This window comes from Geotrypetes seraphini, chromosome 5 (assembly GCF_902459505.1).
Source record: "Geotrypetes seraphini chromosome 5, aGeoSer1.1, whole genome shotgun sequence".
Lineage (NCBI taxonomy): Eukaryota > Metazoa > Chordata > Amphibia > Gymnophiona > Dermophiidae > Geotrypetes > Geotrypetes seraphini.
Genome location: NC_047088.1, coordinates 189,794,350 through 189,819,750, shown reverse-complemented (window position 1 = coordinate 189,819,750; position 25,401 = coordinate 189,794,350). Strand labels below are relative to the sequence as shown.

The 25,401-nt window shown below is 43.2% G+C and overlaps 1 protein-coding gene across 1 annotated transcript in view; it reads left to right on the top strand.

Moving 5' to 3' along the window:
• The window catches only part of ITGA4 (integrin subunit alpha 4), a 207,264-nt gene that overhangs the window by 69,980 nt on the left and 111,883 nt on the right, over positions 1 to 25,401 (top strand). Inside the window, exons 8-11 of the mRNA XM_033943950.1 lie at positions 878 to 940; positions 4,645 to 4,782; positions 8,195 to 8,303; positions 22,693 to 22,787. Coding sequence (XP_033799841.1) covers positions 878 to 940; positions 4,645 to 4,782; positions 8,195 to 8,303; positions 22,693 to 22,787 — 405 coding nt within the window. The remainder of the gene's footprint in view (positions 1 to 877; positions 941 to 4,644; positions 4,783 to 8,194; positions 8,304 to 22,692; positions 22,788 to 25,401) is intronic.

The window sequence follows — 25,401 nt, the reverse complement described above, 5'->3', positions numbered from 1 at the left end:
AAAGATAAAATGTCAACCCCCATCCATGCTCCTCCCCTATGAATGCCTCCTAACAATTACATGCTAAGTCATTTTAGAGCCTAATTATAGACTAGCACTTAGGTACACAACTGATTTCACACATGAGTATGCCCTTATCCACGTGAACACCAATATTTTATAAATGCAAGCGTGCAAGAGGTGTCCTGGTATAATAACATAGTAAATGACAGCAGATGAAGATCTGAATGGCCCATCCAATCTGCCCAATAATTACACTCATTATAAATTCATGATTACATTGAATCTTGTTTCTTTAATATTACAAAATCATAGACCTTAGAAGTCCATCTAGTACTGTCCTTAGGTTTCAGCTAGTGGAATTGCTATTGAAGCTCACCCCAGCCTATCCGAACCCTCTCTTCATTGCAGGATATAGACCATAAAAGTCTGCCCAGCACCAACCTCATGTTCCAAATACTGGTTCCCATCAAAGCCCTCCCCAGCTCATCCTAAACTGAAATGCCATATATAGGACACAGACCGTGCAAGTCTACCTAGCACCAGCCCTAGTTCTTCCATTTCTGCCATTCATTTTCGAATTAGAGATCATGAACACCGGCCTGCGCTAAAAACTGCTTTTGCGGTTTTGTAAAAGGGGGGGAGGGGGAATTAAATTTAAGTGTTAAACTGTGTCATATTGGATAAAAGTTGGGAGGTATTGGCTTATAGTTTTTCATTTAAACCAGTGTTGGTTTAGCATTCACGCTTGTCTCTGTGTAATTGGCATTGTTTTATTTATTTATTTTTTAATTGATTAAAAAATAATGCAGTTTTCATCTTGCTGCTGACATGTTAAGAAATTCTTCAGCTAATACCATCTACCCCTATTTTTCAGGCATACATCTTTACAATCGACAGCAGTCAGCTGAGTATCCTGTTTGAAGCAAAGGGTAAAAAGGTGCTACAGTTTACACTGGAAAATATCATTTTGTAGGCAGTATGTCATGTATTGTCTAGTGCAGTGGTTCCCAACCCTGCCCTGGAGGAACACCAGACCAATTGGGTTTTCAGGCTAGCCCTAATGAATATGCATGAAGCAAATTTGCATGCCTATCACTTCCATCATATGCAAATCTCTCTCATGCATATTCATTAGGGCTAGCCTGAAAACCCGATTGGCCTGGTGTTCCTCCAGGACAGGGTTGGGAATCACTGGTCTAGTGATCGGCATTTATTTTAGTTATGGTTATGGTTATTTTTATTTATGATACCACTTGCCCTCTGCAGATATCAAAGGAATCCTTTTGCTAAGCCGCGTTAGCGTTTTTAGCGCGCGCTAAACCCCCGCTACGTGGCTAGAACTAACTCCAGCTCAATGCTGGCGTTAAGGTCAAGTGTGGGTGGCAATTTAGCGCGTGCTATTCCGTGCGTTAAAGCCCTACTGCGGCATAGTAAAAGGAGCCCAAAGTGTTTTACAATACTGCCAAATTACCATTTTCAAAATACATTTGTTAGACAGTTTTCTATGCTGTTAGTCTGAACTGCATTTAAATCCCAAGGGACCAAATTAATAATTTATTAGATAACCCAGTGGCATTATCCTATGATACTGTGATATTTGGTATGGAAATGAGAGCAAAAAGTCAGGCCTTAGACTTGGCAGGGGTGGGCCCGCCTCATTTTGACAAAGTGGGCCTGCCGGCTGGACGGCAGCAACACCCGTCCGTCCGGGCAACAATTTAGAAGTTAGTTGGGGGGAGGTTAGGGGGGTCATCGAGGGGGGTGGTAGCGCGGGAGGGTCGTTAGCGTGGGGGGTCCGGAGGGGGTGCGGCTTTCCGGAAGGAAGGTTTGGGGACCCTCCTGCCGTCGATCAGGAGTTTCGGGGGGGCGTTCTGGCAGGAGGAGTTGGGCACCCTCCTGCCGGCGATCGGGAGTGTTGGGGGCGGCCTTCCGGCAGGAGGGGTTGGGTACCCTCCTGCTGCCGATCAAGAGTTTTTTGGAGAGAGGCCTTCCGGCAGGAGGGGTTGGGCATCCTCCTGCCGGCGATTGGACAGGCGGCCATGGCCACTATACTTATTGCAGCAGGGAGATCCCTTGCTGCGATAAGTATAGCGGCCGCGTCTACTTACAATATAGGCCAGCCTTTTGCTGGCCTACATTGTAAGCGTCTCTTCTACTAGGGAGATGCGTAGGGCTGCCTAAGTTCGACTAAGGGCCTTAGGCGAGCTTAGGTGGTTTTGCGGGCTTCCCTAGGCTCCCAGAGGCGCCTTCAATATAGGCTGCCTGCCTGGGGAGCATTTTTTAAAAAATGTGCATCCCGATTGGCTGATTATACAGCTGTAGGACGCCTACAGCTGCCTAAAATCAGGATGCACTTTGCAGAATCAGGGCTTAGATGTCTAGTGTTCAGGCCCTAGATATTTTTATGTGGATTATTTATTTGTCTTAATAAAGCCTTCATCTTGGACATCAACTCTCCACAAGCCTTTTGTTTTCTGTTATAATGGAACATTGTAGAAAATATCCAGGGCAAAACTTGGAAATTTGAGGCTAGACCTGTTTCAGTAATGACTAAGTGCCAAAAAGGTGACCAAACTGACAAGATGATTACTGAAGGCATGAAAGTGTGCCCCCCCCCTTACTCCCCCAGTGGTTACTGATCCCCTTCCACCCCCAAAGATGTGAATGAAATAATACATACCAGCCTGTATTATAGATTCAGATATTATGGTCTGTCCTATTAGAGCAGCAACAGGTCTCTGGAGCAGCCTAGTGGCTGCTGTGTAAACTGCAGAGAAGGAGACCCAGGCCCACATCCCACTCTAACTACAGCACTTGTGGTGGAACGTGTGAGCCAGCAAAACCCACCAAAAGCTTTCTGTACTAACATATAGGAGATACCTCAGGCATAAGGGGTATTGAGGAGGTATACAGTTGGGTACAGTAGGTTGTGAGTGAGTTTTGGAGGGCTCACCATGTGTACCTGGGACCTTTTATGTGAAGTTTACTGCAGTACCACTGCTCTGCTGGGATGTCTGTGTGGCCAGTCTGTTAAGAATGTTGGCCCCTCCTACATCCCAATAGTTTGTTTCTGTGCATTTTTCCTTTGGACCTTGCTTTTTGAAAATGGTTCAGAAAGATAGACACCCTGAAGACAAACCCATCTAGGAAATGGCCATTTTAAAAAAATAAAACAACTTTTTTTAAATTTGAAAATAGATAATTTTCTCTAATGAATTTTTGGACATTTTCCCCAAAACATCCAAAATCAGATTTAGATGTCATAATGAAAATGCCCCTCCACATATCCTGAAAGATTGACCCTGTAGTTGCACCTGCTACCAAGTACAGTTAGGATTTAGTAAACAGCTGCTATTGGACAGCACTCCATAGAGGAATGCCCCTCTATCTCTCATTGGATTTTATCCATACCCCCCCCTTCCAAATGCCAAATTGGCAAGGGAAACTGATAACTCTAACAGTATCAGAATACTAACCAGTTATATTTCTAAGTCACAAAGATAACCAGTTACGTGGTGGCTTTGAATATGTTGATATTATTTATGTAGATATAGCTAAATAGATATAGATATGTGGTTTTTCTAACATAAATCTTTATACTGCATAAATACCCGGCACATAAAAGTCAATTTCTCCTGTATTTCAGAGCAGGCTCTACAGTGGGGCATCTATATGGGTGGAGCATGGGAAGGGCATGAATGTGTCTCCAAATTCTTATGTTCTTATGTAACTATTCTTATGTTCTTATGTAACTATTCTTATGTTGATACAATTCTTATGTAACAATATTATAAGTTGATTGCGTTGCATGGGGCACTTTGGAATGCTCATTTAACCTGTTATTGCCCTGATGTAAGTGGTTATACCTAAATTTAGGCCTGCTAATGTGGGTTTACACTAGTATTCTATTATGCTTTGGGGTGCACATAAGAATAGCCTTACTGGGTCAGACCAGTGGTCCGTCTTCACAGCAGCCAATCCAGGTCACTAGTACCTGACAAAACCCCAAATAGTAGCAACATTCCATGCTACCGATCTAGGGCAAGCAGTGGCTTCCCCCATGTCTTTCTCAATAACAGACTATGGACTTTTCCTCCAGGAAATTGTCCAAATCTTTCTTAAAACCAGCTATGTTAACTGCTCTTACTACAAACTCTGGCAGCACATTCCAGAGCTTAACTATTCTCTGAGTGAAAAAATATTTATTCCTATTAGTTTTAAATATATTTCCCTGTAACTTCATTGAGTGTCCCCTAGTCTTTGTAATTTTTGATGGAGAAAAAAATCAATTCACTTGTTATAGAGTTGCCAACATAGTAAACAATTTATCACAACTCCCTGAATAATTTGCCAGTTCATCTTCACTCTGCCCACACTCCACCCTGGTATAATCCAGATTGTGCTAAGGCAGTCTGTAAGTATATTCAGTGGCTCAGGGAATTATCCAGATAATGGCTGCCATTATGCAGAGAATTCCTTTTGAATGCTGTCTATTATTAGATGATTGATAGCTTGTGATTTGTGATGTGCCATTTGTATGCTTCTTTAAATGGATCTAACCATGCAGAAAGGCCATTTATAAATGAAGACATTAAAAGAAAATTAAAGTAATTGGTATGTTCTCTGTGTGTGTGCATACAGCTTGGTTCGTATTTTGGAGCTGCTGTCTGTGCGGTGGATCTTAATGCAGACGGCCTTTCAGATCTTTTAGTGGGTGCTCCGATGCATAGTACCATCAGAGAAGAAGGAAGAGTGTTTGTTTACATCAACATGGGCTCCGTAAGTGTCTTAATTGAATATTTTAAGTAGCTGGTTGTTACGAGTGCATTATGGAAATTGAGGAAGTACAGCTGTTGCTATGGTGGTGGCTCTTACTGACCACTAAGCAGCTTTGCGGACATGCCCATTTAACCTGCTATTGCCCTGATGTAAGTGGTCACACCTAAATGTAGGCCTGCTAATGTGGGTTTACACTAGTATTCTATTTTGCTTTGGGGTGAACATAAGAATAGCCTTATTGGGTCAGACCAGTGGCCCTTTTTCATATATTTCAAGAACTAGCTAGGTATGATCTGTAGATGGCAGCAGAAATGCAGAGGCTAGCAATGGAGAAATGTAAATAAAACAAATGCTGGCTTTTAGGGTATGACATAAATACCTTGAACCAGCAGCAACAAGGTAAGCTTGCTATCACCGGACTGGCCCAGAAACCACCCCTCTGAAGCGACGTCCTATTCCCCGTAGGCAGGAATTGCAGAGGCAGCTTCTTGGGCAGGCTGGTGGTTGCAGGCTTACATCGTTGCTGCTGCTGGCTACCTGAGGATTCAATTACAGCGGCCGGGCCCGAATGTAGCTGGGAGAGTCAGGAGCTAGAGAAGTCATGAGGTGAAGCAATGTCAGAGGAGAGAGAGGAGGGAGGGATGAATGGAGAAACAGGCTGAAGGGAGGAAAAGAGCATAGAGAAGTTTCCAAGTTTATTTACATTTTAATATACCGACTATCATCATGTATCTGGCCTGTTTACAAAGCTAAAAACGTTAAAATAAATTTAAGAGTAGGGGTAAAAAGAAAAGGTTCAATATAAAATTGACGAATACCTTGACGTATGCAAGTTTGAGGGAGAGGGGGGAAAGGAAAGTTTGTAATTACATCATTCAATAAAATAAAAATAAATGAGGGGAAGAGGGGGGAGGAAAAGACACTAGGAGAGGGGGTCGCTTCTTAAAAGCGGTACTTTTTGTATACTGCAGTGTTATTGAAAAGGGGTATTGTCAAACGCTATGGTATGCGTCTTGGAATAAGAAAGTTTTTAGTTTAGTTTTGAATTTATCAAGAGAATTTTCTTGGTGAAGGTGAGATGGCATGGTATTCCAGAGGATTGGGGCTTTAACAGAGAAAGTAGTATTTCTTGTGTAATAAAGTTCCTTGATTGGGGGGACAGTCAATAGATTCTGGTCAGCTGATCTGAGGGTCCGTGGGGAAGATTAGGGAATGATAAGTTTATTAAGAAAAGCTGGTGAGCGCGTATGTTTGATTTTAAAAACCAGCGGTAGGATTTTATATGTGGTGCGATGTAAAATGGGTAACCAGTGTGCTTCTCGCAGAAGAGGGGTGATATAGTCATATTTTTCTGCCTTATAGATGAGTTTGATTGCCATGTTTTGAATAAGCTGCAGACGACATGATTTCTTTTGGGTGATCCCGTTATATAGAGAGTTGCAATAGTCTAGATGAGAAATGACCAATGAGTGAATCGGAGTTGTAATAGCATTGGTATCGAGGATAGAAGTTAAGGAGCGGATAAGGCGAAGTTTGTAACAGCAACTTTTTATAATGGAGCTTATCTGATCTTGGTAGGTTAAATCTTTGTCTAGGATAACTCCTAGCAATTTTTTGTCTTCACAAATATGGTAACCCTAGACCCAGTGGATTCACAATCTATCTAATATACTTGGGGCAGTGGAAGATTAAGTGACGCCCAGAGTCACAGGGAACAGAACGGGGTGTGAACCTACAACCTCAGGCTATAGTTCTAACTACTACACCACACTCTCCTCCATTTAGGCCCAAATTCTGAATATGGTGACCTAAGTTGCACACACTAATTAGCATATGTTATGTGTGCATAGTCAATTTGCACACATAACTTGTTTAACAAGCCAATCAGCACTGATGTCAATTACTACCTAATAATTAATGCTAAATGGCACTCATTAGAAATTACATGCACAACTATGTAGGCACATTCTGTAATGGGGTGCACATCACTTTTAGGGTAGAGGCAGGGGTAGAACATAAGTGGATCATGGGTATTCCTAAATAGTAGGCACATGGTTATAAAACATGCCGAGCTACGCACAACTTAGATGCAGGTATTTGGACCTGGTTTTCCTTGGTCTAAGTGGGTGCACTTATATGTTATGTTGCATATGGCAGCTAAGCACAATTCTATATATAGCGGGAGCCTTTTATAGAATCGCACTAAGTGCCATCCTGATTGCACCAATTTTTTAGGTTCCATATATGAAATTTAGGCCTCGCTGCATAAATATATGTGCCTTTTCTCCTTCCTTTCTGGTTATATTGTTTTTTCTGAATACATAGTGTAGCTCCTTGAACCGGTAAATCCAGATCAGGTTTTTCCATTACAGCTTCTAGATCTGGAACCTTTCTTCACATATTAGAGGCATTAGTATACCCAGCATTTCAGATGTTGTCCTCTTCCCCCCCACCACCCCATTTTTGTAAATGTGTCTAATGATTTGCTTACTTGGGAGCTTTCTTTTCCTCCATCTCTGATTATCCTAATTTAAAGCCCTCTGTAGGTTATCCATTCTGTTACAGAATACACCTCACCCCTTCTTCAATTGGTGGATAGCATGTCTTCTCAACATTTACAGCTGAAAATAATCATCATTGTAGCAGATTTTAACCAGCATGTTGAGAAACTATACCAACAAAGTCATATGAATATACAGTATATACATGAATATAAACCGCCCCAAATACAAACCAAGGTAACCTTTTTTCCCCCCAAAAAAGGAGGAAAAAAAGGTTGACTTGAATATAAACTGGGTGTTTACATTCCAGTACCCTGCCTTGCACCCTCCTTCCTTCTCTTCCTACCCAGCCTCTGATGCCAACTACAGGCCTACCTAAAGCTCTGGTGGTCCAGTGATGAGCCGAGACAGGAACAATCCTTCCTACGTCCTATCCTGGCTGACTCTAAACCACCTTGCCTCTCTGACCTCTGCAGACCTTACCTGGTGGTCTTGCAATGAAGCGGAGCAGGAGAGATCTTCCTACGCTCCTGGCCTGTGAGAACCATGATCTAAACTACCTGCTGCAAATTCCTGTTGCAGTCTTGCGAGTTCCTGCTGGTGTTCTGATACATTCCTGCTCTGCTCAGATTTTGCCCCTATAATGACCCTCTCCTGCTCAATTTAGGATGGCTGGTTAGTGCTGAAATTCATTGGCACTATCAGATTATGTGCAGCTAAATGTCAGCAGATAGCTAGCCAGGAGCGATTTAACCAAGCAGGAGCTTCCTCTGGCCATTTGAACTGCTTTGAAATATTGATTTCTTAATTTATTCAGGTAATGCCACACTTTCATAATTCTAAATGTTTGCATAAATTAGTAATGTAAATAACATTTAAAATATTCAGCATACTTATTTTATCTCCCTAAGGCGACAATGAAGGAACTGGAACTGGAACTTTCAGGAAGTGACTCTTATGCTGCAAGATTTGGAGAAGCCATAGCCAACCTGGGAGACATCGATAATGACGGATTTGAAGGTACCAGCATTATAAGCTTAACTGTTACTCTTTTCTATAATATGAAGGACTATGTGCTAAGTAATGTAAATAACATTTCAAATATTCAGCATATTTATTTTAAATTGAAAATTAGTGAAACAAATCTGTTTCAATTTCATTTCAAAAACCAACACAAAAAATCCTACTGAAATACAGATTTCTTTCTCATTTTATTTTGTTTTCCATCCTAATGTTAACGTGTATGGACATATAGTAGACATGCATCTCCGTTTTGAAATAGGGAACATGCATTTATTTTTTAATCCCACCCTAGTCCTAGACATGAAGGCAATACAAATCAAATTGGTTTATACATATCTAAAACCTGATTAACACTTCTAAAATACACACAGTGTTTGCAAATATCATTTATTATTTGCAAATGCACACTAATTGGGAAAACAAAACAAAAAGCAGAAAAAATTAAAAAGAAATTAAATAAAAGAAAGAAAAACATCTGCTGAAACAAACAAACAAAAATTATGTACATACCTAAATCTAATCCACAGAATGTCCTGCAGGTTAGCAAATGAGCAAAGTTTTAAAAAAAAGCCTTTTACAAAAAATTATTTATTTTTATAGTTTTATTTATACAGCATCACATTCGTTCAAGACAAGTGTGAAATTCAGCATACAATTTTTAAATGTAAAAACATATTACAACTTACATGCAATTACAAAATTTAATGTAACAATTACCCAGTGGCGTAGCGAGGGTGACTGGTGACCGGGGTGGCAGCGCCCTTCTCCTGCCCCCTCCCAGAAATGACATCAGAGAAAGCGCTGAAGCTAATGCATGAAGCAAGTTTGTCACTGATCATGCTGAAGTTAAAAAGGTACAGGGAAGGGGTGTGCGCGCGTCCGCACATGGCAGGGGAATGAGTGAGAAAGGGGGGCAGGGAGGAGGAGATGTGCCGGCGCCCCAAGGAGGACCGCCCCCCTTGCATCCCTCCTTACTATGCCACTGCAATTACCTGCTTTAAGGGCAGGCCCTCTAGCAAAGTCAGTAACCTAAAGTTTTACTAACGCTTCCAAATCTTATGAAGCTAGAATAAGTCTCAAAGATCCAATGGATCTTTATAAACAAATGTATTGTTTAAAAATGCCCTGACTTCCAAACTGATGTTAGTATAGCTCAAAGGCAGTACTAAAAATGAGGCTCTCAGTTTGTCTCCTAAAAATTAATCTGCTGATATTCAGACAGCAATAGCTTGCATTATTTTGGCCACCACTGGCTTTATTTCCAGATATTCAATGTTGGGCCATATCTGGGCACCAGCATTGATCTAGGCAATCATGGCCCCCCTTTTATCAAGCTGCATCAGGGTTTTCTTATCATCGACTGCTGTGATAAAAGCTCCGATGCTCATAGGAATTCTATGAGCATCGGAGCTTTTACTGTTGCGTCCATCGATAAAAAGCCTTAATGCAGCTTGATAAAAGGGGGCTATGTTCAGCTAACACTAATACAGTTAAATGTAATATTCACTATTTAACCATTGTGACAGGGTGATGTTCTCTGTCACTGGCCAGCTAGCAGAGTGGAGCTAATTTGCATAAGATCTGGCAAAGGCTGCTGGGAGCTGTCCACTCACCCTGAGTGGATTGTGGTGCTGAAAAGGACAGTTCTGAGGCTGAGAGCTAGGAAAAGCAAGAGCTCCCTTGGTAGCTGAGCAACACTTGTGAGGAAGAATGCTGGCCTAGCTACTAGTAAGGGACATGGTACAGTAGAGTAGAGTGGCCAGGCCACTGCTGACCAGTACTGATTGGGGGCCCAGTGCAGTGGATTAGAGTGGCCAGGCTGATTAGTTGTGACAGGGGTGACTGATGCAGCAGAGTAGAGTGGCCAGGCTGACCAGTCCTGATAGGGGGGACTGGTGCAGTAGAAAGCCCAGTGGTGGGAAGGTCCACAGGGACCTATACACTGACAGAAAAGGAGGAAGGAAAGTAGCCGGAGGGTCCAGTAGAGCCTGGAGTCAAGGAAGTAGCTCAGGCTTGACAACCAATTGTGGGACTGGTGAACAACAGTCAGGACCAGTGGGGACCCAAGAAGCCAGGGTGTAGGGAACTGTCAGTGGCCCCACAAGCAGCTGGAAGAGCTGTGGATGAGCTAGATGGAAGTCCAGGGTTGATGGGGGAAGGACTGAGGGCTGATTGGCAATGGGACTAACGGGGTCAGTGGCAACCAGCGGAGTGACTAGTAATAGCAGTCAGTGGATCCCTAGGATGCAGCCTGGTAAACCTGAGATAAATGGTCAAAGATCTGAGAAGTACCCAGCGGAAGTACTGGCTGGGACAGTGGCAGCCAGCAGAATGACCAGTAAATGGCACCACAAGCTGCTGAAAATCTGGAAAGGACTTGGAAGGTCCTGCAGAACGTGAAATCCAGGGTGGACCTCGCAATGACCAGGAGGGGTCTGGAAGGATCTGGTCAAATGGTTTTAGGAATGTGAATGAAGTGTTTTAACCCTCTTAGGGCTAGATTCACTAAGCAAATTGATCGTGTACCGATCAGTTTGCGACCCTAACCTGATTTACTAACCTTCTGGCCGATCCTGTCTGCACCCAATCCGATCCGCGCATGCAAATGAGGGAAATGGCATGTAAATCTAGGAAGGCAGCGATTCACCAACATTTTTCAGGCACACCGACTGGGCTAGCTGATCTAAAACCAAGTGACCAGTCGCTCACTCCTTTCCTGCTCTCTCCCACACTAAAATAACAGCCTTGCAGCCCTGAAAAAACCCCACTCTCTGCCGCCCTGCCTGTCTCGTGTGTTCAAGCAGCAAGTCTGCTTCTCCATCCACTAAACCATTGAATCTGTGGGGAAAATTGCCACCCTGACTCTCCTGCTCTCTGCTGCACTTCTCACAGTGCAGCCCCACTTTAAAACCACCGGCTTTCCAGTGTGCCCATTAGTTATACCCATTAAAAATACATGACTAAATTAACTTGTCCTTTTGATATTTCTGGGTCATAGACTGTAAAGTCCACCTGATATTATCCTAGATTCCAAATGTTGAAGTTGCCATCCAAGCTCATTCCAGCCTATCTAACCATCCTGTTTGCAGGATATCTACCATAAAGTCTGGCCAGTAACATCCTCATGTTCTAAGTTAGTGGAGTTCCCATTGATGCCCTCCCCAGCCTAATACTACATCAAATCATCACATATGGGACACAGATCGTGCAAGTCTGTCCAGTACAGGCCTTAGCTCTTTAATTTACATTCTTCATTTTCTAATTAGAGATTCTCTATGTTTATCCCATGCTTTTTTAAATTCCATCACTGTTTTCCGCTCTACCACTTCCCTCAGGAGGGCATTCCAGGCATCTACCATCCTCTCCGTGAAAAATAATTTTCTAACATTGCTCCTGAGTCTGCCTCCCTGCAACATAAGAACATAAGAATTGCCGCTGTTGTGTCAGACCAGTGGTCCATCCTGCCCAGCAGTCCGCTCTCGCGGTGGCCCCCAGGTCAAAGACCAGTGCTCTAATTGAGTCCAGTCTCACCTGCGTACTTCCCAGTTTAGCAGGAACTTGTCCAGTTTAGTCTTGAAACCCTGGAGGGTGTTTTCCCCTACAATAGACTCCTTAAGAGCGTTCCACCTCTCCACCACTCTCTGGGTGAAGAAGAACTTCCTTACGTTTGTACAGAATCTATCCTCTTTAAACTTTAGAGGGTGCCCTCTCATTCTCCCTACCTTGGAGAGTGTGAACAGCCTGTCTTTATCTACTAAGTCTATTCCCTTCAGTATTTTGAATGTTTTGATCATGTCTCCTCTCAGCCTCCTCTTTTCAAGGGAGAAGAGGCCCAGTTTCTCCAATCTCTCACTATACGGCAACTCCTCCAGCCCCTTAACCATTTTAGTTGCTCTTCTCTGGACCCTTTCAAGTAGTACCGTGTCCTTCATGTATGGCGACCAGTGCTGGACGCAGTACTCCAGCTGAGGGCGCACCATGGCCCGGTGCAGCAGCATGATAACCTTCTCCGATCTGTTCGTGAACCCCTTCTTTATCATTCCTAGCATTCTGTTCGCCATTTTTGCTGCCACAGCACATTGTGCAGAAGGCTTCATCGACTTGTCAATCAGAACTCCCAAGTCTCTTTCCTGGGAGGGTCTCTCCAAGTACCGCCCCGGATATCCTGTATTCGTGCATGAGATTTTTGATACCGACATGCATCACTTTGCACTTATCCACATTAAACCTCATTTGCCATGTCGATGCCCATTTCTCGAGCTTGATTATGTCACTTTGTAGATCTTCGCAATCCCCCTGTGTCCTCACTACTCAGAATAACTTTGTATCGTCCGCAAATTTAATCACCTCACTCGTCGTACCAATGTCCAGATCGTTTATAACCTCTAGTTTTACCATTTTCTCTTCTCTGGAAAAGATTTGGTTCTATATTAATATATCTGTATCATATCTCCCCTGTCCTTCCGCTCCTCCAGAGTATACATATATAGGTCTTTCAGTCTCTTCTCATATTTCTTTTGGTTCAAACCCCTTATCATTTTTGTTGCCTTCCTCTGGAGCACTTTAAGTCTTTTTATATCCTTCACCAGATACAGATTCCAAAACTGAACACAATACTCCAAGTGCGGCCTCACCAACGACCTATACAGGGGCATCAACAAGTATAAAAGTGAGAATAGGGAGGTGCAAAGTGCCTTCATTCCCTAAAGGGAGGTTAGAGATGTAGTAGGTGATGGAGGTGGACTGTCCACACAGGAGCCAAGTGAGGAGCCTGGTGTTATTAAAATTATACACCAATTGCAATTATTTTGGAAAACTTTAAAAACCCTGCTAGTCTCACAATATCTAATTAGCTTACCTGCAGAACCTACTAATTGTTAACATTGCAAGATTTCCTTCTATGGTAGACTAAACTAATTTTAATTATCTTTTATTTTTCCTTATCTAATATAATAAAACAGTAAGCCGCGCATGCGCACTTCCTAAGTGTGCGTCCGTTTTCCGTGAGCTGTAGCTAGGAAGTGCACATGAGCGACTCACCTCCCTGCCCTCTCTGTCGCCTCCCGGCTCCAGCGGCGTGACAGTTTTCAAAGAGGCGCGGGATTGTTTCAATGCGGAACCACCAGCCGTTAAAGCTCCTGCTGCTGACTCCCGACGGTGGAGGAGAGGCAAGGTAGAAGAAGATTTCCGCTGCCTGGCACCCGAGTCCTTTGGCCCCCCCCTTCCCTTACCGCGGCCCCGACTGGCGATTTAAGCAGCGTGTCCAGCAGTCTTCACACGCTGCTTTGGGCTCTTCTACTGCCCTGATTTGCTCCGGACGTGCCAGAGTAAATCAGACCAGTAGAAGGACCCGAAGCAGCGTGTGAAGACTGATGCACACGCTGTTTGAATCGCCATGTGTAGTCGGGCCCGCGGGAAGGGATGGGGGGCAGCAAAGGACTCGGGCCCACGTTTGTAGTCGCGACTGTGGGAAGGGAAAGGGGGTAGAGGAAACGCTAATGCTGCTGCACAGGGAACTGGTGTGGGGGGAGGGAAATGGAAGGGGGAGGGAATGCTGCTTTGCACACTCAGAGAGAGGGAGGAAGGGAGACAGAAAGACAAGATGAAAGACACAGGGGCAGGTGCACAGGGAACTGGTGTGGGGGGAGGGAAATGGAGGGGGAGGGAATGCTGCTTTGGACAGACAGACAGAGGGAGGAAGGGAGACAGAAAGACAAGAAGAAAGACACAGGGGCAGGTGCACAGGGAACTGGTGTGGGGGGAGGGAAATGGAGGGGGAGGGAATGCTGCTTCAGACAGACAGACAGAGGGAGGAAGGGAGACAGAAAGAAAAGAAGAACGACACAAGGGCAGGGAGATATACAGAAAGACAAACAGACAAAGGGGGCCAGGGACAGAGACAGACAGAAAGAAAGACAGCAGGAGTCGCGTCAGGAGGGGTGCGGGATGCTGCAGAGGGAACTTTTCCAATGGGTGCAACTGGGTGGCTGTCGGGGACCTCTGATCAGGGGCAGAGCAAGGTAACTGTATCATAGGGATAGGAAGGAGGAGGGGGAGGGAGAAAAAGGAAGGGACGCCTACTGCTGGACAGGGGGAGAAGGAAAGAGGTGCTGATGGACAGGGGGTGGGTGAAGAAAAAGGAACGGAGGCCTAATGTTGGACAGGGGGAGAAGGAAGGTGCTGCTGGACAGGGGGGAGGTAAAACAAAGCGAGAAGGGCTGCTGCTGCATAAGGAGAGCTGTGAAGGGGTGGTGGTGGACACAGGGGAGGTAAAAGGAAGGGAGAATGGACAGGAGGAGCAGGCAAGGGGTGGTGATGGACAGCCAAGGAAAAAGAAAGACAGAAAGAAAGAAAGCGGCTAAGGAGAGAGAGAGAGAGAAAAAGAAATAAAGAGAGACATACACACATATATTCTAGCACCCGTTAATGTAACGGGCTATAAGACTAGTTTTATGTATATTCTAGTCTCTTGACGTCTTGTAAACTGAGTCGAGCTCCGACCAGAGATGACAGATATATAAACTGGAGACTAGATTAGATTAGAGGCCAAGAGAAAAGGGAAGGTCAAGCAATAGCTTTAGTCTTTTCCTGAAAGAAAAGAGTAAGGATTACAGGTTTAAGTCAAAAAATCTAGCTCAATACCCAAGAGGCATAGAGTCCCAGAAAAAGTAAGGAATTGAGGTCATAAAGGAGGATTCCTCAGTGGAGGGGTGTGAGGGACCCAGGAAGTAGGAAAGGAGTGAAGCAGAATAGCTTGAGAATCTGTGTGGAGGACCCAGTGTACAAGAGGGGCTAGGACCCAAGTCCTGGATGCATCTTCCTAACTTTGAAACTAGAAAAGTCATAACTAAATTAGATTGTGAGAAGAAAAGTCCCTAAGGGAAAGGATTGTCATATAACAATCTTATAAGTCCATATTCTAATGTTATAAAATCAGTATAGACTTCTCAATTCTGTTTTTCAGACATCCAAAACAGGAAGAGAGCTTCTAAAATAAGCACCATAATGTGTAAATGCTCCTACGTGAAGGTTGTTGAGATTTCTAAGCCACTCACTGGGGTCCCGTTTTCCTGAGTTCCAGTGCTTAGGAAGACAGCAGTGGAGAAAGGAAACTATGAAGCAATGAGGGAAATGGTAAGGAAGAAACTTAGGAACACTTCCAAAAAATGGCAAACAGTAGAACATGCCTGGTCTTTTTTCAAGGACACGGTGAGCGAGGTGCAAAATCTGCACATCCCCAGATTCAGAAAGGGGTGCAAAAAGAGTCGAACAAAAGACCCGATATGGATGACTAAAATAGTGAAGGAAGCGATAGGCAATAAGAAAAATTCATTCAGGAAATGGAAAAAGGACAAAACTGAAGGGAACCAGAAGGAGCACAGGAAGTATCAAAAAGAATGTCACCGTGTGGTTCGAAAAGCCAAAAGAGAGTATGAAGAGAGGCTAGCCAGGGAGGCACGAAATTTCAAACCATTCTTCAGATATGTTAAAGGGAAACAGCCAGCTAGGGAGGAGGTAGGACCGCTGGACGAAGGAGACAGGAAGGGAGCGGTGAAGGAGGAGAAAGAAGTCGCAGAAAGACTCAACATGTTCTTCTCGTCTGTATTTACAAACGAAGACACAACCAACATACCGGAACCTGAGCAAAACTTCAATGGAAATCAAGCAGAAAAATTAACATCCATGGAAGTGAGCCTTGATGATGTACACAGGCAGATAGAAAAACTTAAAACTGACAAATCCCCGGGTCCGGACGGAATCCATCCAAGGGTTCTGAAGGAATTAAAGGAAGAGATAGCGGAACTACTGCAGCAAATTTGCAACCTATCCTTGAAAACAGGCGTGATCCCAGAGGATTGGAAGATAGCCAACGTCACGCCTATCTTTAAAAAGGGATCAAGAGGTGACCCGGGAAACTACAGACCAGTGAGTCTGACCTCGGTTCCGGGGAAAATGGCGAAAGCACTGATTAAAGAACACATCGATGAACATTTGGAAAGAAACGAACTTCTGATAACAAGCCAACATGGTTTCTGCAGGGGGAGATCATGCCTAACGAACTTATTGCACTTCTTCGAAGGAATTAACAAACGGATGGACAGAGGAGACCCCATAGACATCATATACCTTGATTTCCAAAAAGCCTTTGACAAGGTGCCTCACGAGCGTCTACTCCGGAAACTGAAGAACCATGGAGTGGACGGAGACGTTCATAGATGGATCAGAAACTGGTTGGCAGGTAGGAAACAGAGGGTAGGGGTGAAGGGCCACTACTCGGACTGGATGAGGGTCACGAGTGGTGTTCCGCAGGGCTCGGTGCTCGGGCCGCTGCTATTTAATATATTCATAAATGATCTAGAAACAGGCACGAAGTGTGAGATAATAAAATTTGCGGACGATACAAAACTATTTAGTGGAGCTGGGACTAAAGAGGAATGCGAAGAATTGCAAAGGGACTTGAACAAACTGGGGGAATGGGCGGCGAGATGGCAGATGAAGTTCAACGTTGAGAAATGTAAAGTATTGCATGTGGGAAGTGGAAACCCGAGGTACAACTATACAATGGGAGGGATATTATTGAATGAAAGTAGCCAAGAAAGGGACTTGGGGGTAATGGTGGACATGACAATGAAGCCGACGGCACAGTGCGCAGCGGCCGCTAAGAAAGCAAATAGAATGCTAGGCATAATCAAGAAGGGTATTACAACAAGGACGGTAGAAGTTATCCTGCCATTGTATCGGGCGATGGTGCGCCCGCATCTGGAATACTGCGTCCAATATTGGTCGCCGTACCTTAAGAAGGATATGGTGTTACTCGAGAGGGTTCAGAGGAGAGCGACACGTTTGATAAAAGGGATGGAAAACCTCTCATACGCTGAGAGATTGGAGAAACTGGGTCTCTTTTCCCTGGAGAAGAGGAGACTTAGAGGGGATATGATAGAGACTTATAAGATCATGAAGGGCATAGAGAGAGTAGAGAAGGACAGATTCTTCAAACTTTCAGAAAATAAAAAAACAAGAGGACATTCGGAAAAGTTGAAAGGGGACAGATTCAAAACTAATGCTAGGAAGTTCTTCTTTACCCAACGTGTGGTGGATACCTGGAATGCACTTCCAGAGGACGTTATAGGGCAGAGTACAGTACTTGGGTTTAAGAAAGGATTGGACAATTTCCTGCTGGAAAAGGGGATAGAAGGGTATAGATAGAGGTTTACTGCACAGGTCCTGGACCTGTTGGGCCGCCGCGTGAGCGGACTGCTGGGCATGATGGACCTCAGGTCTGACCCAGCGGAGGCATTGCTTATGTTCTTATGTTCTTAACGCAAATTTTAGCCATAGACACCAAAAAATAAAAAAAGTATTGTTGTCTTCCTACCTCACAGCTCACCCTCAACCCTAACATTGGAGGATCTGTTACACAACCATTTTATTACTTCTCTCAAACACTTGTTTAACCCTGCCAGGATGCTCTCTCTTTGGAGGCCAAGCTTCTCTATTTGGAGCTTGGCTACTCCAGATCTAGGGCTCCTTTAACAAAGCTGTGGTATAGGTAAATGCAATAAGCATCAGAGCATTTATCTCACAGGCCAGCAGTTGAAACCTTTACTGCGGCTTTGTAAAAGCCAAGTGCTAGTTAGTGTTTATTGCCGAAAAGTCTAATATATAAATTCAAAAGAAATGGGAACCAAATGAACCCCTGTGGGACTACACATGATAGACTCTAAAGTGTAGACAGCGCATTCTGAAAAAAAGACTTTCTGCTGACAGGCGAATAAAAAGGAACAAATGTAAATAACACCAAATTTTGCACTCAGGGCAGGAAACAAAGATAATGACACTTTGCTAAGGTGAGATTGTCTGTTTTGTGAAAACCAGCATATGAAGATATTTTTATCAGCTAGTTTTTTTGCAGAATTCATTAATGAGATACTTTCTATGATCTTGCATCCCAATAATAATGAATTTAAATAACATTTGTGTCAACTGGCCTCCTCTTTTACTAAGCTGCGGTAGAGATTTCTACCACAGCCCAGAGCGCTAAATGTTCTGATGTTTATAGAATTCTTATGAGCGTCGGAGCATAATTGGAGCATTTAGCGCTCTGGGCTACAAAAGAAACCATCTACCACAGTTTAGTAAAAGAGGGCTTGAGCTATGTACAAAATTTTGCTGTTCACAAAAATTTATGAACATTTTTTCAAAAGGGTTTTCAATCAATAAGATGCGCAAAACCTTGAAATTTGTTTTCATAGTTTTTGATGTGCAGGGCAGTTTTCGATATGGCATCCAAATCTAAGTTTGGACGTTTGACGGAAGACGCACAAAAATCCAGCACCCAATATTCCCATTTTCAAAACTGCAACGCACCTATCTTTTTTGAAAATGGCCAATTTTCAGGCGTGCATCTATCTTTTGAAGCCATTTTCTAGAAAAACCCCACATTCAAAAGAAAATTGCATAAATTAAGTCATTGGGATGTAGGAGGGGTTTTTTAGTAGCATTTTTAGTAGACTGGCCACACAAACATCACAGCAGAACAGTGAGTCACTTCAGGGGGCACTACAGTGAACTTCACATTAAAGGTTCAAAGCCTACATCTCACCATAACCCCCTTATATTGTGTGGTGAGCCATCCAATACCCACCCAAAACCTATTGGACCCAACTGTACACCACAACAATCACCTATGGTCCAGTAGGTTTTGGGTGGGTTTTGGTGGGCTCACATGCTCCACCACAAGCATAATAGTTAGAGTGGGATATAGATCTTGGTCCCCTTCTCTGCTGTCTACTGCACTGACCACAAGGCTACTCCAGAGACCTCCTTGCTGCTCTAATTGGATTGCCTCTAGCACATGTGAAGCTATCACAAAGGCAGTTATGTACTATTTCATTTACATCTTTGGGGAATGGGAGGGGGGTCAGTGTCTACTGTGGGAGTATGGGGGAGTCATGCTTACATCCCTCCAGTGGTCATCTGATCAGTTTGGGCACCTTAGCCCCAAATGTCTAAATTGTGTCCTGGATGTATTTTAAAGTGTTCAATTATGGCTGAAAAACATGTTAGAGCTGTGATATTAGAAAGAATGAAAAACATCCAGGTCATAAGCTCTATTTACTGCTACATGCTGTAAAACCAGCCATTTTACAAACCTATCAGTTGAAACATTGAATGGCAGAAATTCAGCAGCTTCCACGTGGTGGGCTCGCAATCTAACTACCTGGGTACATGGAGTGTTAGGTGACTTGCCCAGAGTCACAAGGAGTGGCATGGAGATTGAACCCAGAACCTCAGGGTGCTGAGGCAGAGGTTCTAACCACTAGGCCACTCCTCCAGAGCTTGCAGTGGTGTAGTGAGGGTGGGTGGTTCTCGGGGCGGGGGTACCCCCTCCCCCTGCCCTCTTGTATTGGCACTTACTTGTGGAAGTGGCAATTTTTGCAAGTTCCAAATGAAGAGGGCAGGGGGAGGGGGTACCCCCGCCCCGAGAACCACCCACCCTCACTACACCACTGCAAGTGCCACCACTTAAGCAGTGAGGCCACAATTTTAATGTGGGGCATAACTTAATCCTTTAATCATGTAAAGCTCTGGAGGAGTGGCCTAGTGGTTAGAACCTCTGCCTCAGCACCCTGAGGTTCTGGGTTCAATCTCCATGCCACTCCTTGTGACTCTGGGCAAGTCACCTAACACTCCATGTACCCAGGTAGTTAGATTGCGAGCCCACCAGGACAGTTAGGAAGAAATACTTAGATTAACTGAATGTAAACTACTTTAAGTAGAAGCAGTATATAAGAAATATAAATAAATAAGCACTTAAAAAAAGCCAGTATGGAATATTTTCTTCATGAATGTGTAGTCTCTTTGTGAAATGGGAAATACATTTGTAAATTTTAGTCCTGTCCAAGCCCTGCTCAAAATACATCCCTTTCAAATCACTACATGGGGGGAAGTTATCAATGTGGGCCATCGTTAAGTCATGTTATTTTACCATAAGTTGTGTTATTTTAGCACAGAGTCTCTTTGCATAAAATGGTATGACATAGTAAAATAACCCAACTTAATGGTAGCCCATGCTACTATCTCCCTCCCCTCCCCCCCTCCCAATAGTATGGATTATCATGGATAAAAGATTTCTGAAGTCTGTTTTCACATATGTATGAGATATATACATGCCAATGCTGGTATTTTCACATGGAAATCATGAATGAGTCTGCTACAATAACCCCCAAAGGTTACTACCATGTGGCCATCACAGAAAAAAATTTCTTAACTCCTTCTTATTAGAGAATTTCAGACTTACTTGTAGAAGCCAATCAAATTTCTGTACTTGGCCAAAAACACCAGTGCATTTTGACTGGAACAGAAATTTAATGCTTGTTCCCTTCTCCCTCATGCAAAAAAAAAAAAAAAAAAATACCCCCCCTTCCCACACACACACACATGGCCTATTATTCATCCCCTGGTGGTCTAGTGGGTAGTTGGAGCAGGAGGGATGCTCAGTTGCTCCTGCCTATGTCCTCTCATCACCAAAATAGCTGCCATGATCTCTAGTAGCAGTTTTGCAAGATTACTGCTAGAGATTGCAGAAGCTATTTTGAGATTGAAGCTGACTTGGGCAGTATCTACTCTTACTTACAAAATATTTCAGTAACTGATTAAATACTTCAACAAATACTAAAAATGGTGTATTAAAAAATGGCCCTGTATTAAAGACTGCCTAGATATGCAGTGTTTTGTGGCCTTATTATTGGATGAAAATTACTGTTATTCATGGAATGAGGAATTTTTAAAAAGAGGGGTTTTTTGGTTGATCTTACTCTGTTTGAAATAAGGCTTCAAAATTTGCTTTTATCTTTCTGACAGTCTACGTTATTAAGACCTGAGTCTTCAGACAGGCATTTAGAAATGATTGGCTTTCTATTGATTTTATCTAATTTGATCTGTTTTCATGCTGTGGTTTTAAATTGTATGTTATTGGTTTTTATCTAATTGCACCTTGCTTTGAGCATTCTCTTGGAAAGTTAAGTTATAAACTTGAATTCAAAAAAAGATTTATGGGATATCTGTAAGATATGTACAGTATCTGATATTTGAACTTAGGTCAGACTTGACTAATTAGGGTCAAACAAGTTACTGTGGTTAAAGAAAGAAGCCTGATTATGCCAGAATAAGAAATGAAAATAGAATCTATCAGCATATGCAATGAAAATGGACAATATGAAGAGTTAAATGTCTGTTCAACTTCCATCTTAGCTTGTGTGTATATTAAGTAAATGAAATGCAGTCTGATTACTGTTCTTTGGGTTTTATTAACTGGGCTTAATTCATGCTTCATTGATGCTGTATGCATGCTGTTTTTTGCTCTCGTAGCCCCACTGTGCGTGAATATTATCATTAAGCAGTACTTCTGGTAACATTAACTGTTACTAAAATGTAAACATTTTCTGGAGCATCAGATAACATTTGACCCATGTGTCATTTTGCTTTCTTCCCTTTGGCAATTGTATTTCTTCATTCTGCTTTGATTCCAGGTTCAATTGAACTGTTAATTGTTAGTTGCTTCAGATGTTCAAAAACCAAATTAATTGTTTATTAGACAATCCAGTGGCATTATCATATGATATTGTGTTGTTTGGTATGGCAATGAGAGCAAAAAGTCAAATTTCTTCAAATAATAACAAATTATTACTTATAATGACCGGGGTTGCCATTCAACAAATTACTTACAATTGGAAAAACTGGAGTAGACTAAACTATCATTTTTGGTGGAATTCCCTATGTCATATATATAAAATGGAAAGATATATTGCAATACAGTGAGGGTGTTTTAGAAAATTTCAAGATGTGTGGGAGCCATTAACAAAATATTGCAATGATTAAATGATTCTTTTCCCTTGATTTACAGGTTCAATTACGAGGGGGAAGGGGGGATAATTTTATTATTGTATATTGTACATTGTATTTGATTATATAATAGGAAGGGTTGGGGGAGGGTGGGGGTTAATAGCATTTTATGTGTACTCTTGATGACTATTAAGTGATATATTTCATTACTTTCAGTTAAAGGGAAATGGCAAAGCAAGCATCCACTCAATGAACATACTTTTTCTACTTGATGTATTAACATGAATCTTCCCTGTGGAACCTATGGCCTTTATCAGCATGGGAACAGGAGATCATGTTTTGTGCCTGAATTTTTTAAGAGACTACAGTTTGATATGGTCTCTGCCAGCTGAACTTTCAGTGCTTTGACATCCCAACCAGTCTTCTGAAACTTTTTTTTCTGTGTTATTTTCTAATTTTGTCCATCAAATCAAGCTCTTAAAAAAGGTAAAGTGGGCAAAGCAGGTGCACGCATTTATTTTCACTTTAAATTATTTTCCAGATGTTGCCATCGGGGCTCCACAGGAAGACAATCTACAAGGCGCAATATACATTTACAATGGGAGGGCAACAGGGATAACCACATCCTTCACACAGGTGTAGTTTCATTTGGATCATATTCTAAAAATGCTTACCGTTAGTTTCATTATGGGCTATCAGCCAACCAGAAAAAAACCCTGCATGCACTAATAGGCAATTGTTATTTCTCCCCTCAATACTACTGCTAGGAGATCAAGCTTCTAATTTGGCTGGCCGATTGCTTGTGGTAGTGCAGTAATGCTATTGCTCAGACTGGTGCCACCATTTATGAAAGGGTAGCTATTGGGGCAGGAACAAACAGGGACTGTCCAATTTAGATGATTCACATTATATGTGAATATTCAGTGGCACCACCTAAATGAATAGCACTACTAAACAAAAAAATATGGCTTGAAACCCTCTAGCCATTTCAAATTATTCATTCTCCATGTGGTTCGATATCAACCTCCTGATGTTCTAAGGTAGTGGCATCAACTGATTTTTCAGTTTGGAGGAGTTTTTAGAAAAATAGGTCTAACTGGGGAATTCTCTGGGGAAAAAGGAATAAACCTGATAGGAGAATATAACAATGACAAGAGCCTGTCCCACAGTTCAGCTTAAAAGATAGCCCAAAGAAAGGATATTCAGGATCTCAGGCTTATTTCTATAAACCAGTTCATGTAATCTATTAGTTCAGTTTAGTGTGAATTCCAGTTCTTTTCATCTGTCGGTTGTAGCAATTGTTAGATAGGTGAAACACTAGAAAATCTCAAATGGTCTGTGAATACTTTTCTTCCATAGAACACTGTGACATCATGATTTGGAGAGGTCTGTGGCACAAGTAATTCAAAGAATAGCTGGAAATCTGCCCAGGGCAAACAGGCACCCACTGACTCGGTGCAGGGTTGTTATAGTAGGAGTAAATATGTAGGTGAAGGCTAGGTCTGCAGAGTGCTTGCTAAAATTCTCAGTTGCTCAAGGGTCCCAGGTGGTTGCCAGGGAATTATCTAGAGGCATTACTTGATAATCATGAAAAAATCTGTTATCGAACCAACCATAGAAGCTTCTTTTACAAAAAAAAAAAAAAAAGGTTTCTTGCCGTAGCCATGAGGTTGAAGCAGGGCCACCCCACTATTGCTTGGAAAGCCTCTGGGGACAGGACCCACTCGCCTGAATCCAGTGTCTGACTGCTGAGGAAGTTGGCTTCAACGTTGTCTACTTCCGCCATATACGCTGCCGCCAGTGCTAAGAGATGACACTCCACCCAAAGAAACAGCATACGGGCTTCCTGATCCAGAGGAGTGCTCTTGGTCACTCCCTGGAGATTGATGAAGGCCATTGCCATTGTTTTGTCAACGAAGACCCTGACTGCTTGGCCCTCCAGAGTCTTCTGTAATCAGTCAGGGCTAGTCAAATGACTCGGAGCTCCAATCGGTTGATGGACCACGTCCACTGAAAGGGCATCCAACACCTCTGAAAAGGAAATTGCACTATACTCTCTAGCCCCAAAGGCTGGCATCTGTCATTACCATAATCCAGGAGGAAATGTGTAACGGTATGCCATTATGGAGTGATTGCAGGAGAAGCCACTATTCCATGCTCACTCAGGCTTCCAGAGTCCAAGACAGAAGGTCTGGGGGTACAGTCGCCAGCCCAAAGGACATTGCTGAAAACTGATAATGCAGCTCCAGGCCATGAAACCACACAAAACTTGCAGTGGACCAGAAAAATGGGAATGTGCAAGTACGCCTCTGTGAGATCCAGAGAGACCAGAAGCTCTCCTGAGGCCACTGCTGCAATGACCGAACACATAGTCTCCATTCAGAATCGGGGAATCTTGAGAGCCTCATACACTTGCTGAAGATCCAGGATAGGCCTCCAATCTTCTGAGCCTTTCTTTGGCATGATAAAATATGTGGAATATCTGCCTTAGCCTGAGAGTTCGGGCAACACCGGCTCTATAATTTGAATATCAGCAAGTGCTGAACGGTGGCTTGAACCCAGCAACCGGGTGACCTGATGGAGAGATCATGAACCAATCTGTCAGAGGTCGAGCATATTCCAGCTTGTAACTTGACTGATGTCCAGAATCCACTGGTTCGACATAATGCGCATCCAGACAGGAAGAAAAGTGGAAATCCGGCTCCCTATGTGAGCCATTATATCTGCTTCAGGAGCCCTGGGAAAATCTTTGCGATGTAGCATTCGCATATGGTCTGAAACACAAGGAGCCACGAAAATTAGAACGACCGAACCCCTGGAGGGTCTGGGTCGACTATCAGGCAGAATCTTAGGGTGATGGTCCATCACAGAATCCAAGAGATCATCCAGACCTTTGCCAAGAAATAACCGCCTGTTAAAAGGCAGCCTAGCCAAAGTAGCCTTGGAGGTGGAATCACCAGCCCATTGGTGAACCCATAGTATCTGGTGGGCAGAAATGGAGTACACTGACACCTTAGCCAGAAATTGAGCAGAGGGATCCACTGCCTCATTCTCCAGGGTGCTCAGTCGAGAGACAGGCACGTGCCACAAATGATGTCACCAAAAAAGCCTTGATACCTAAATCTGATCTTAGGGCTGCCAGTCAGACTTCCAAGTCTGACTACACCTCCACCCAGTGGGATTGGTCTGTCAGCTATAGATTAAAGTCTGTGAATATTCAAGCAGGCAGAGCTTCAAAATCGCTCCAAGC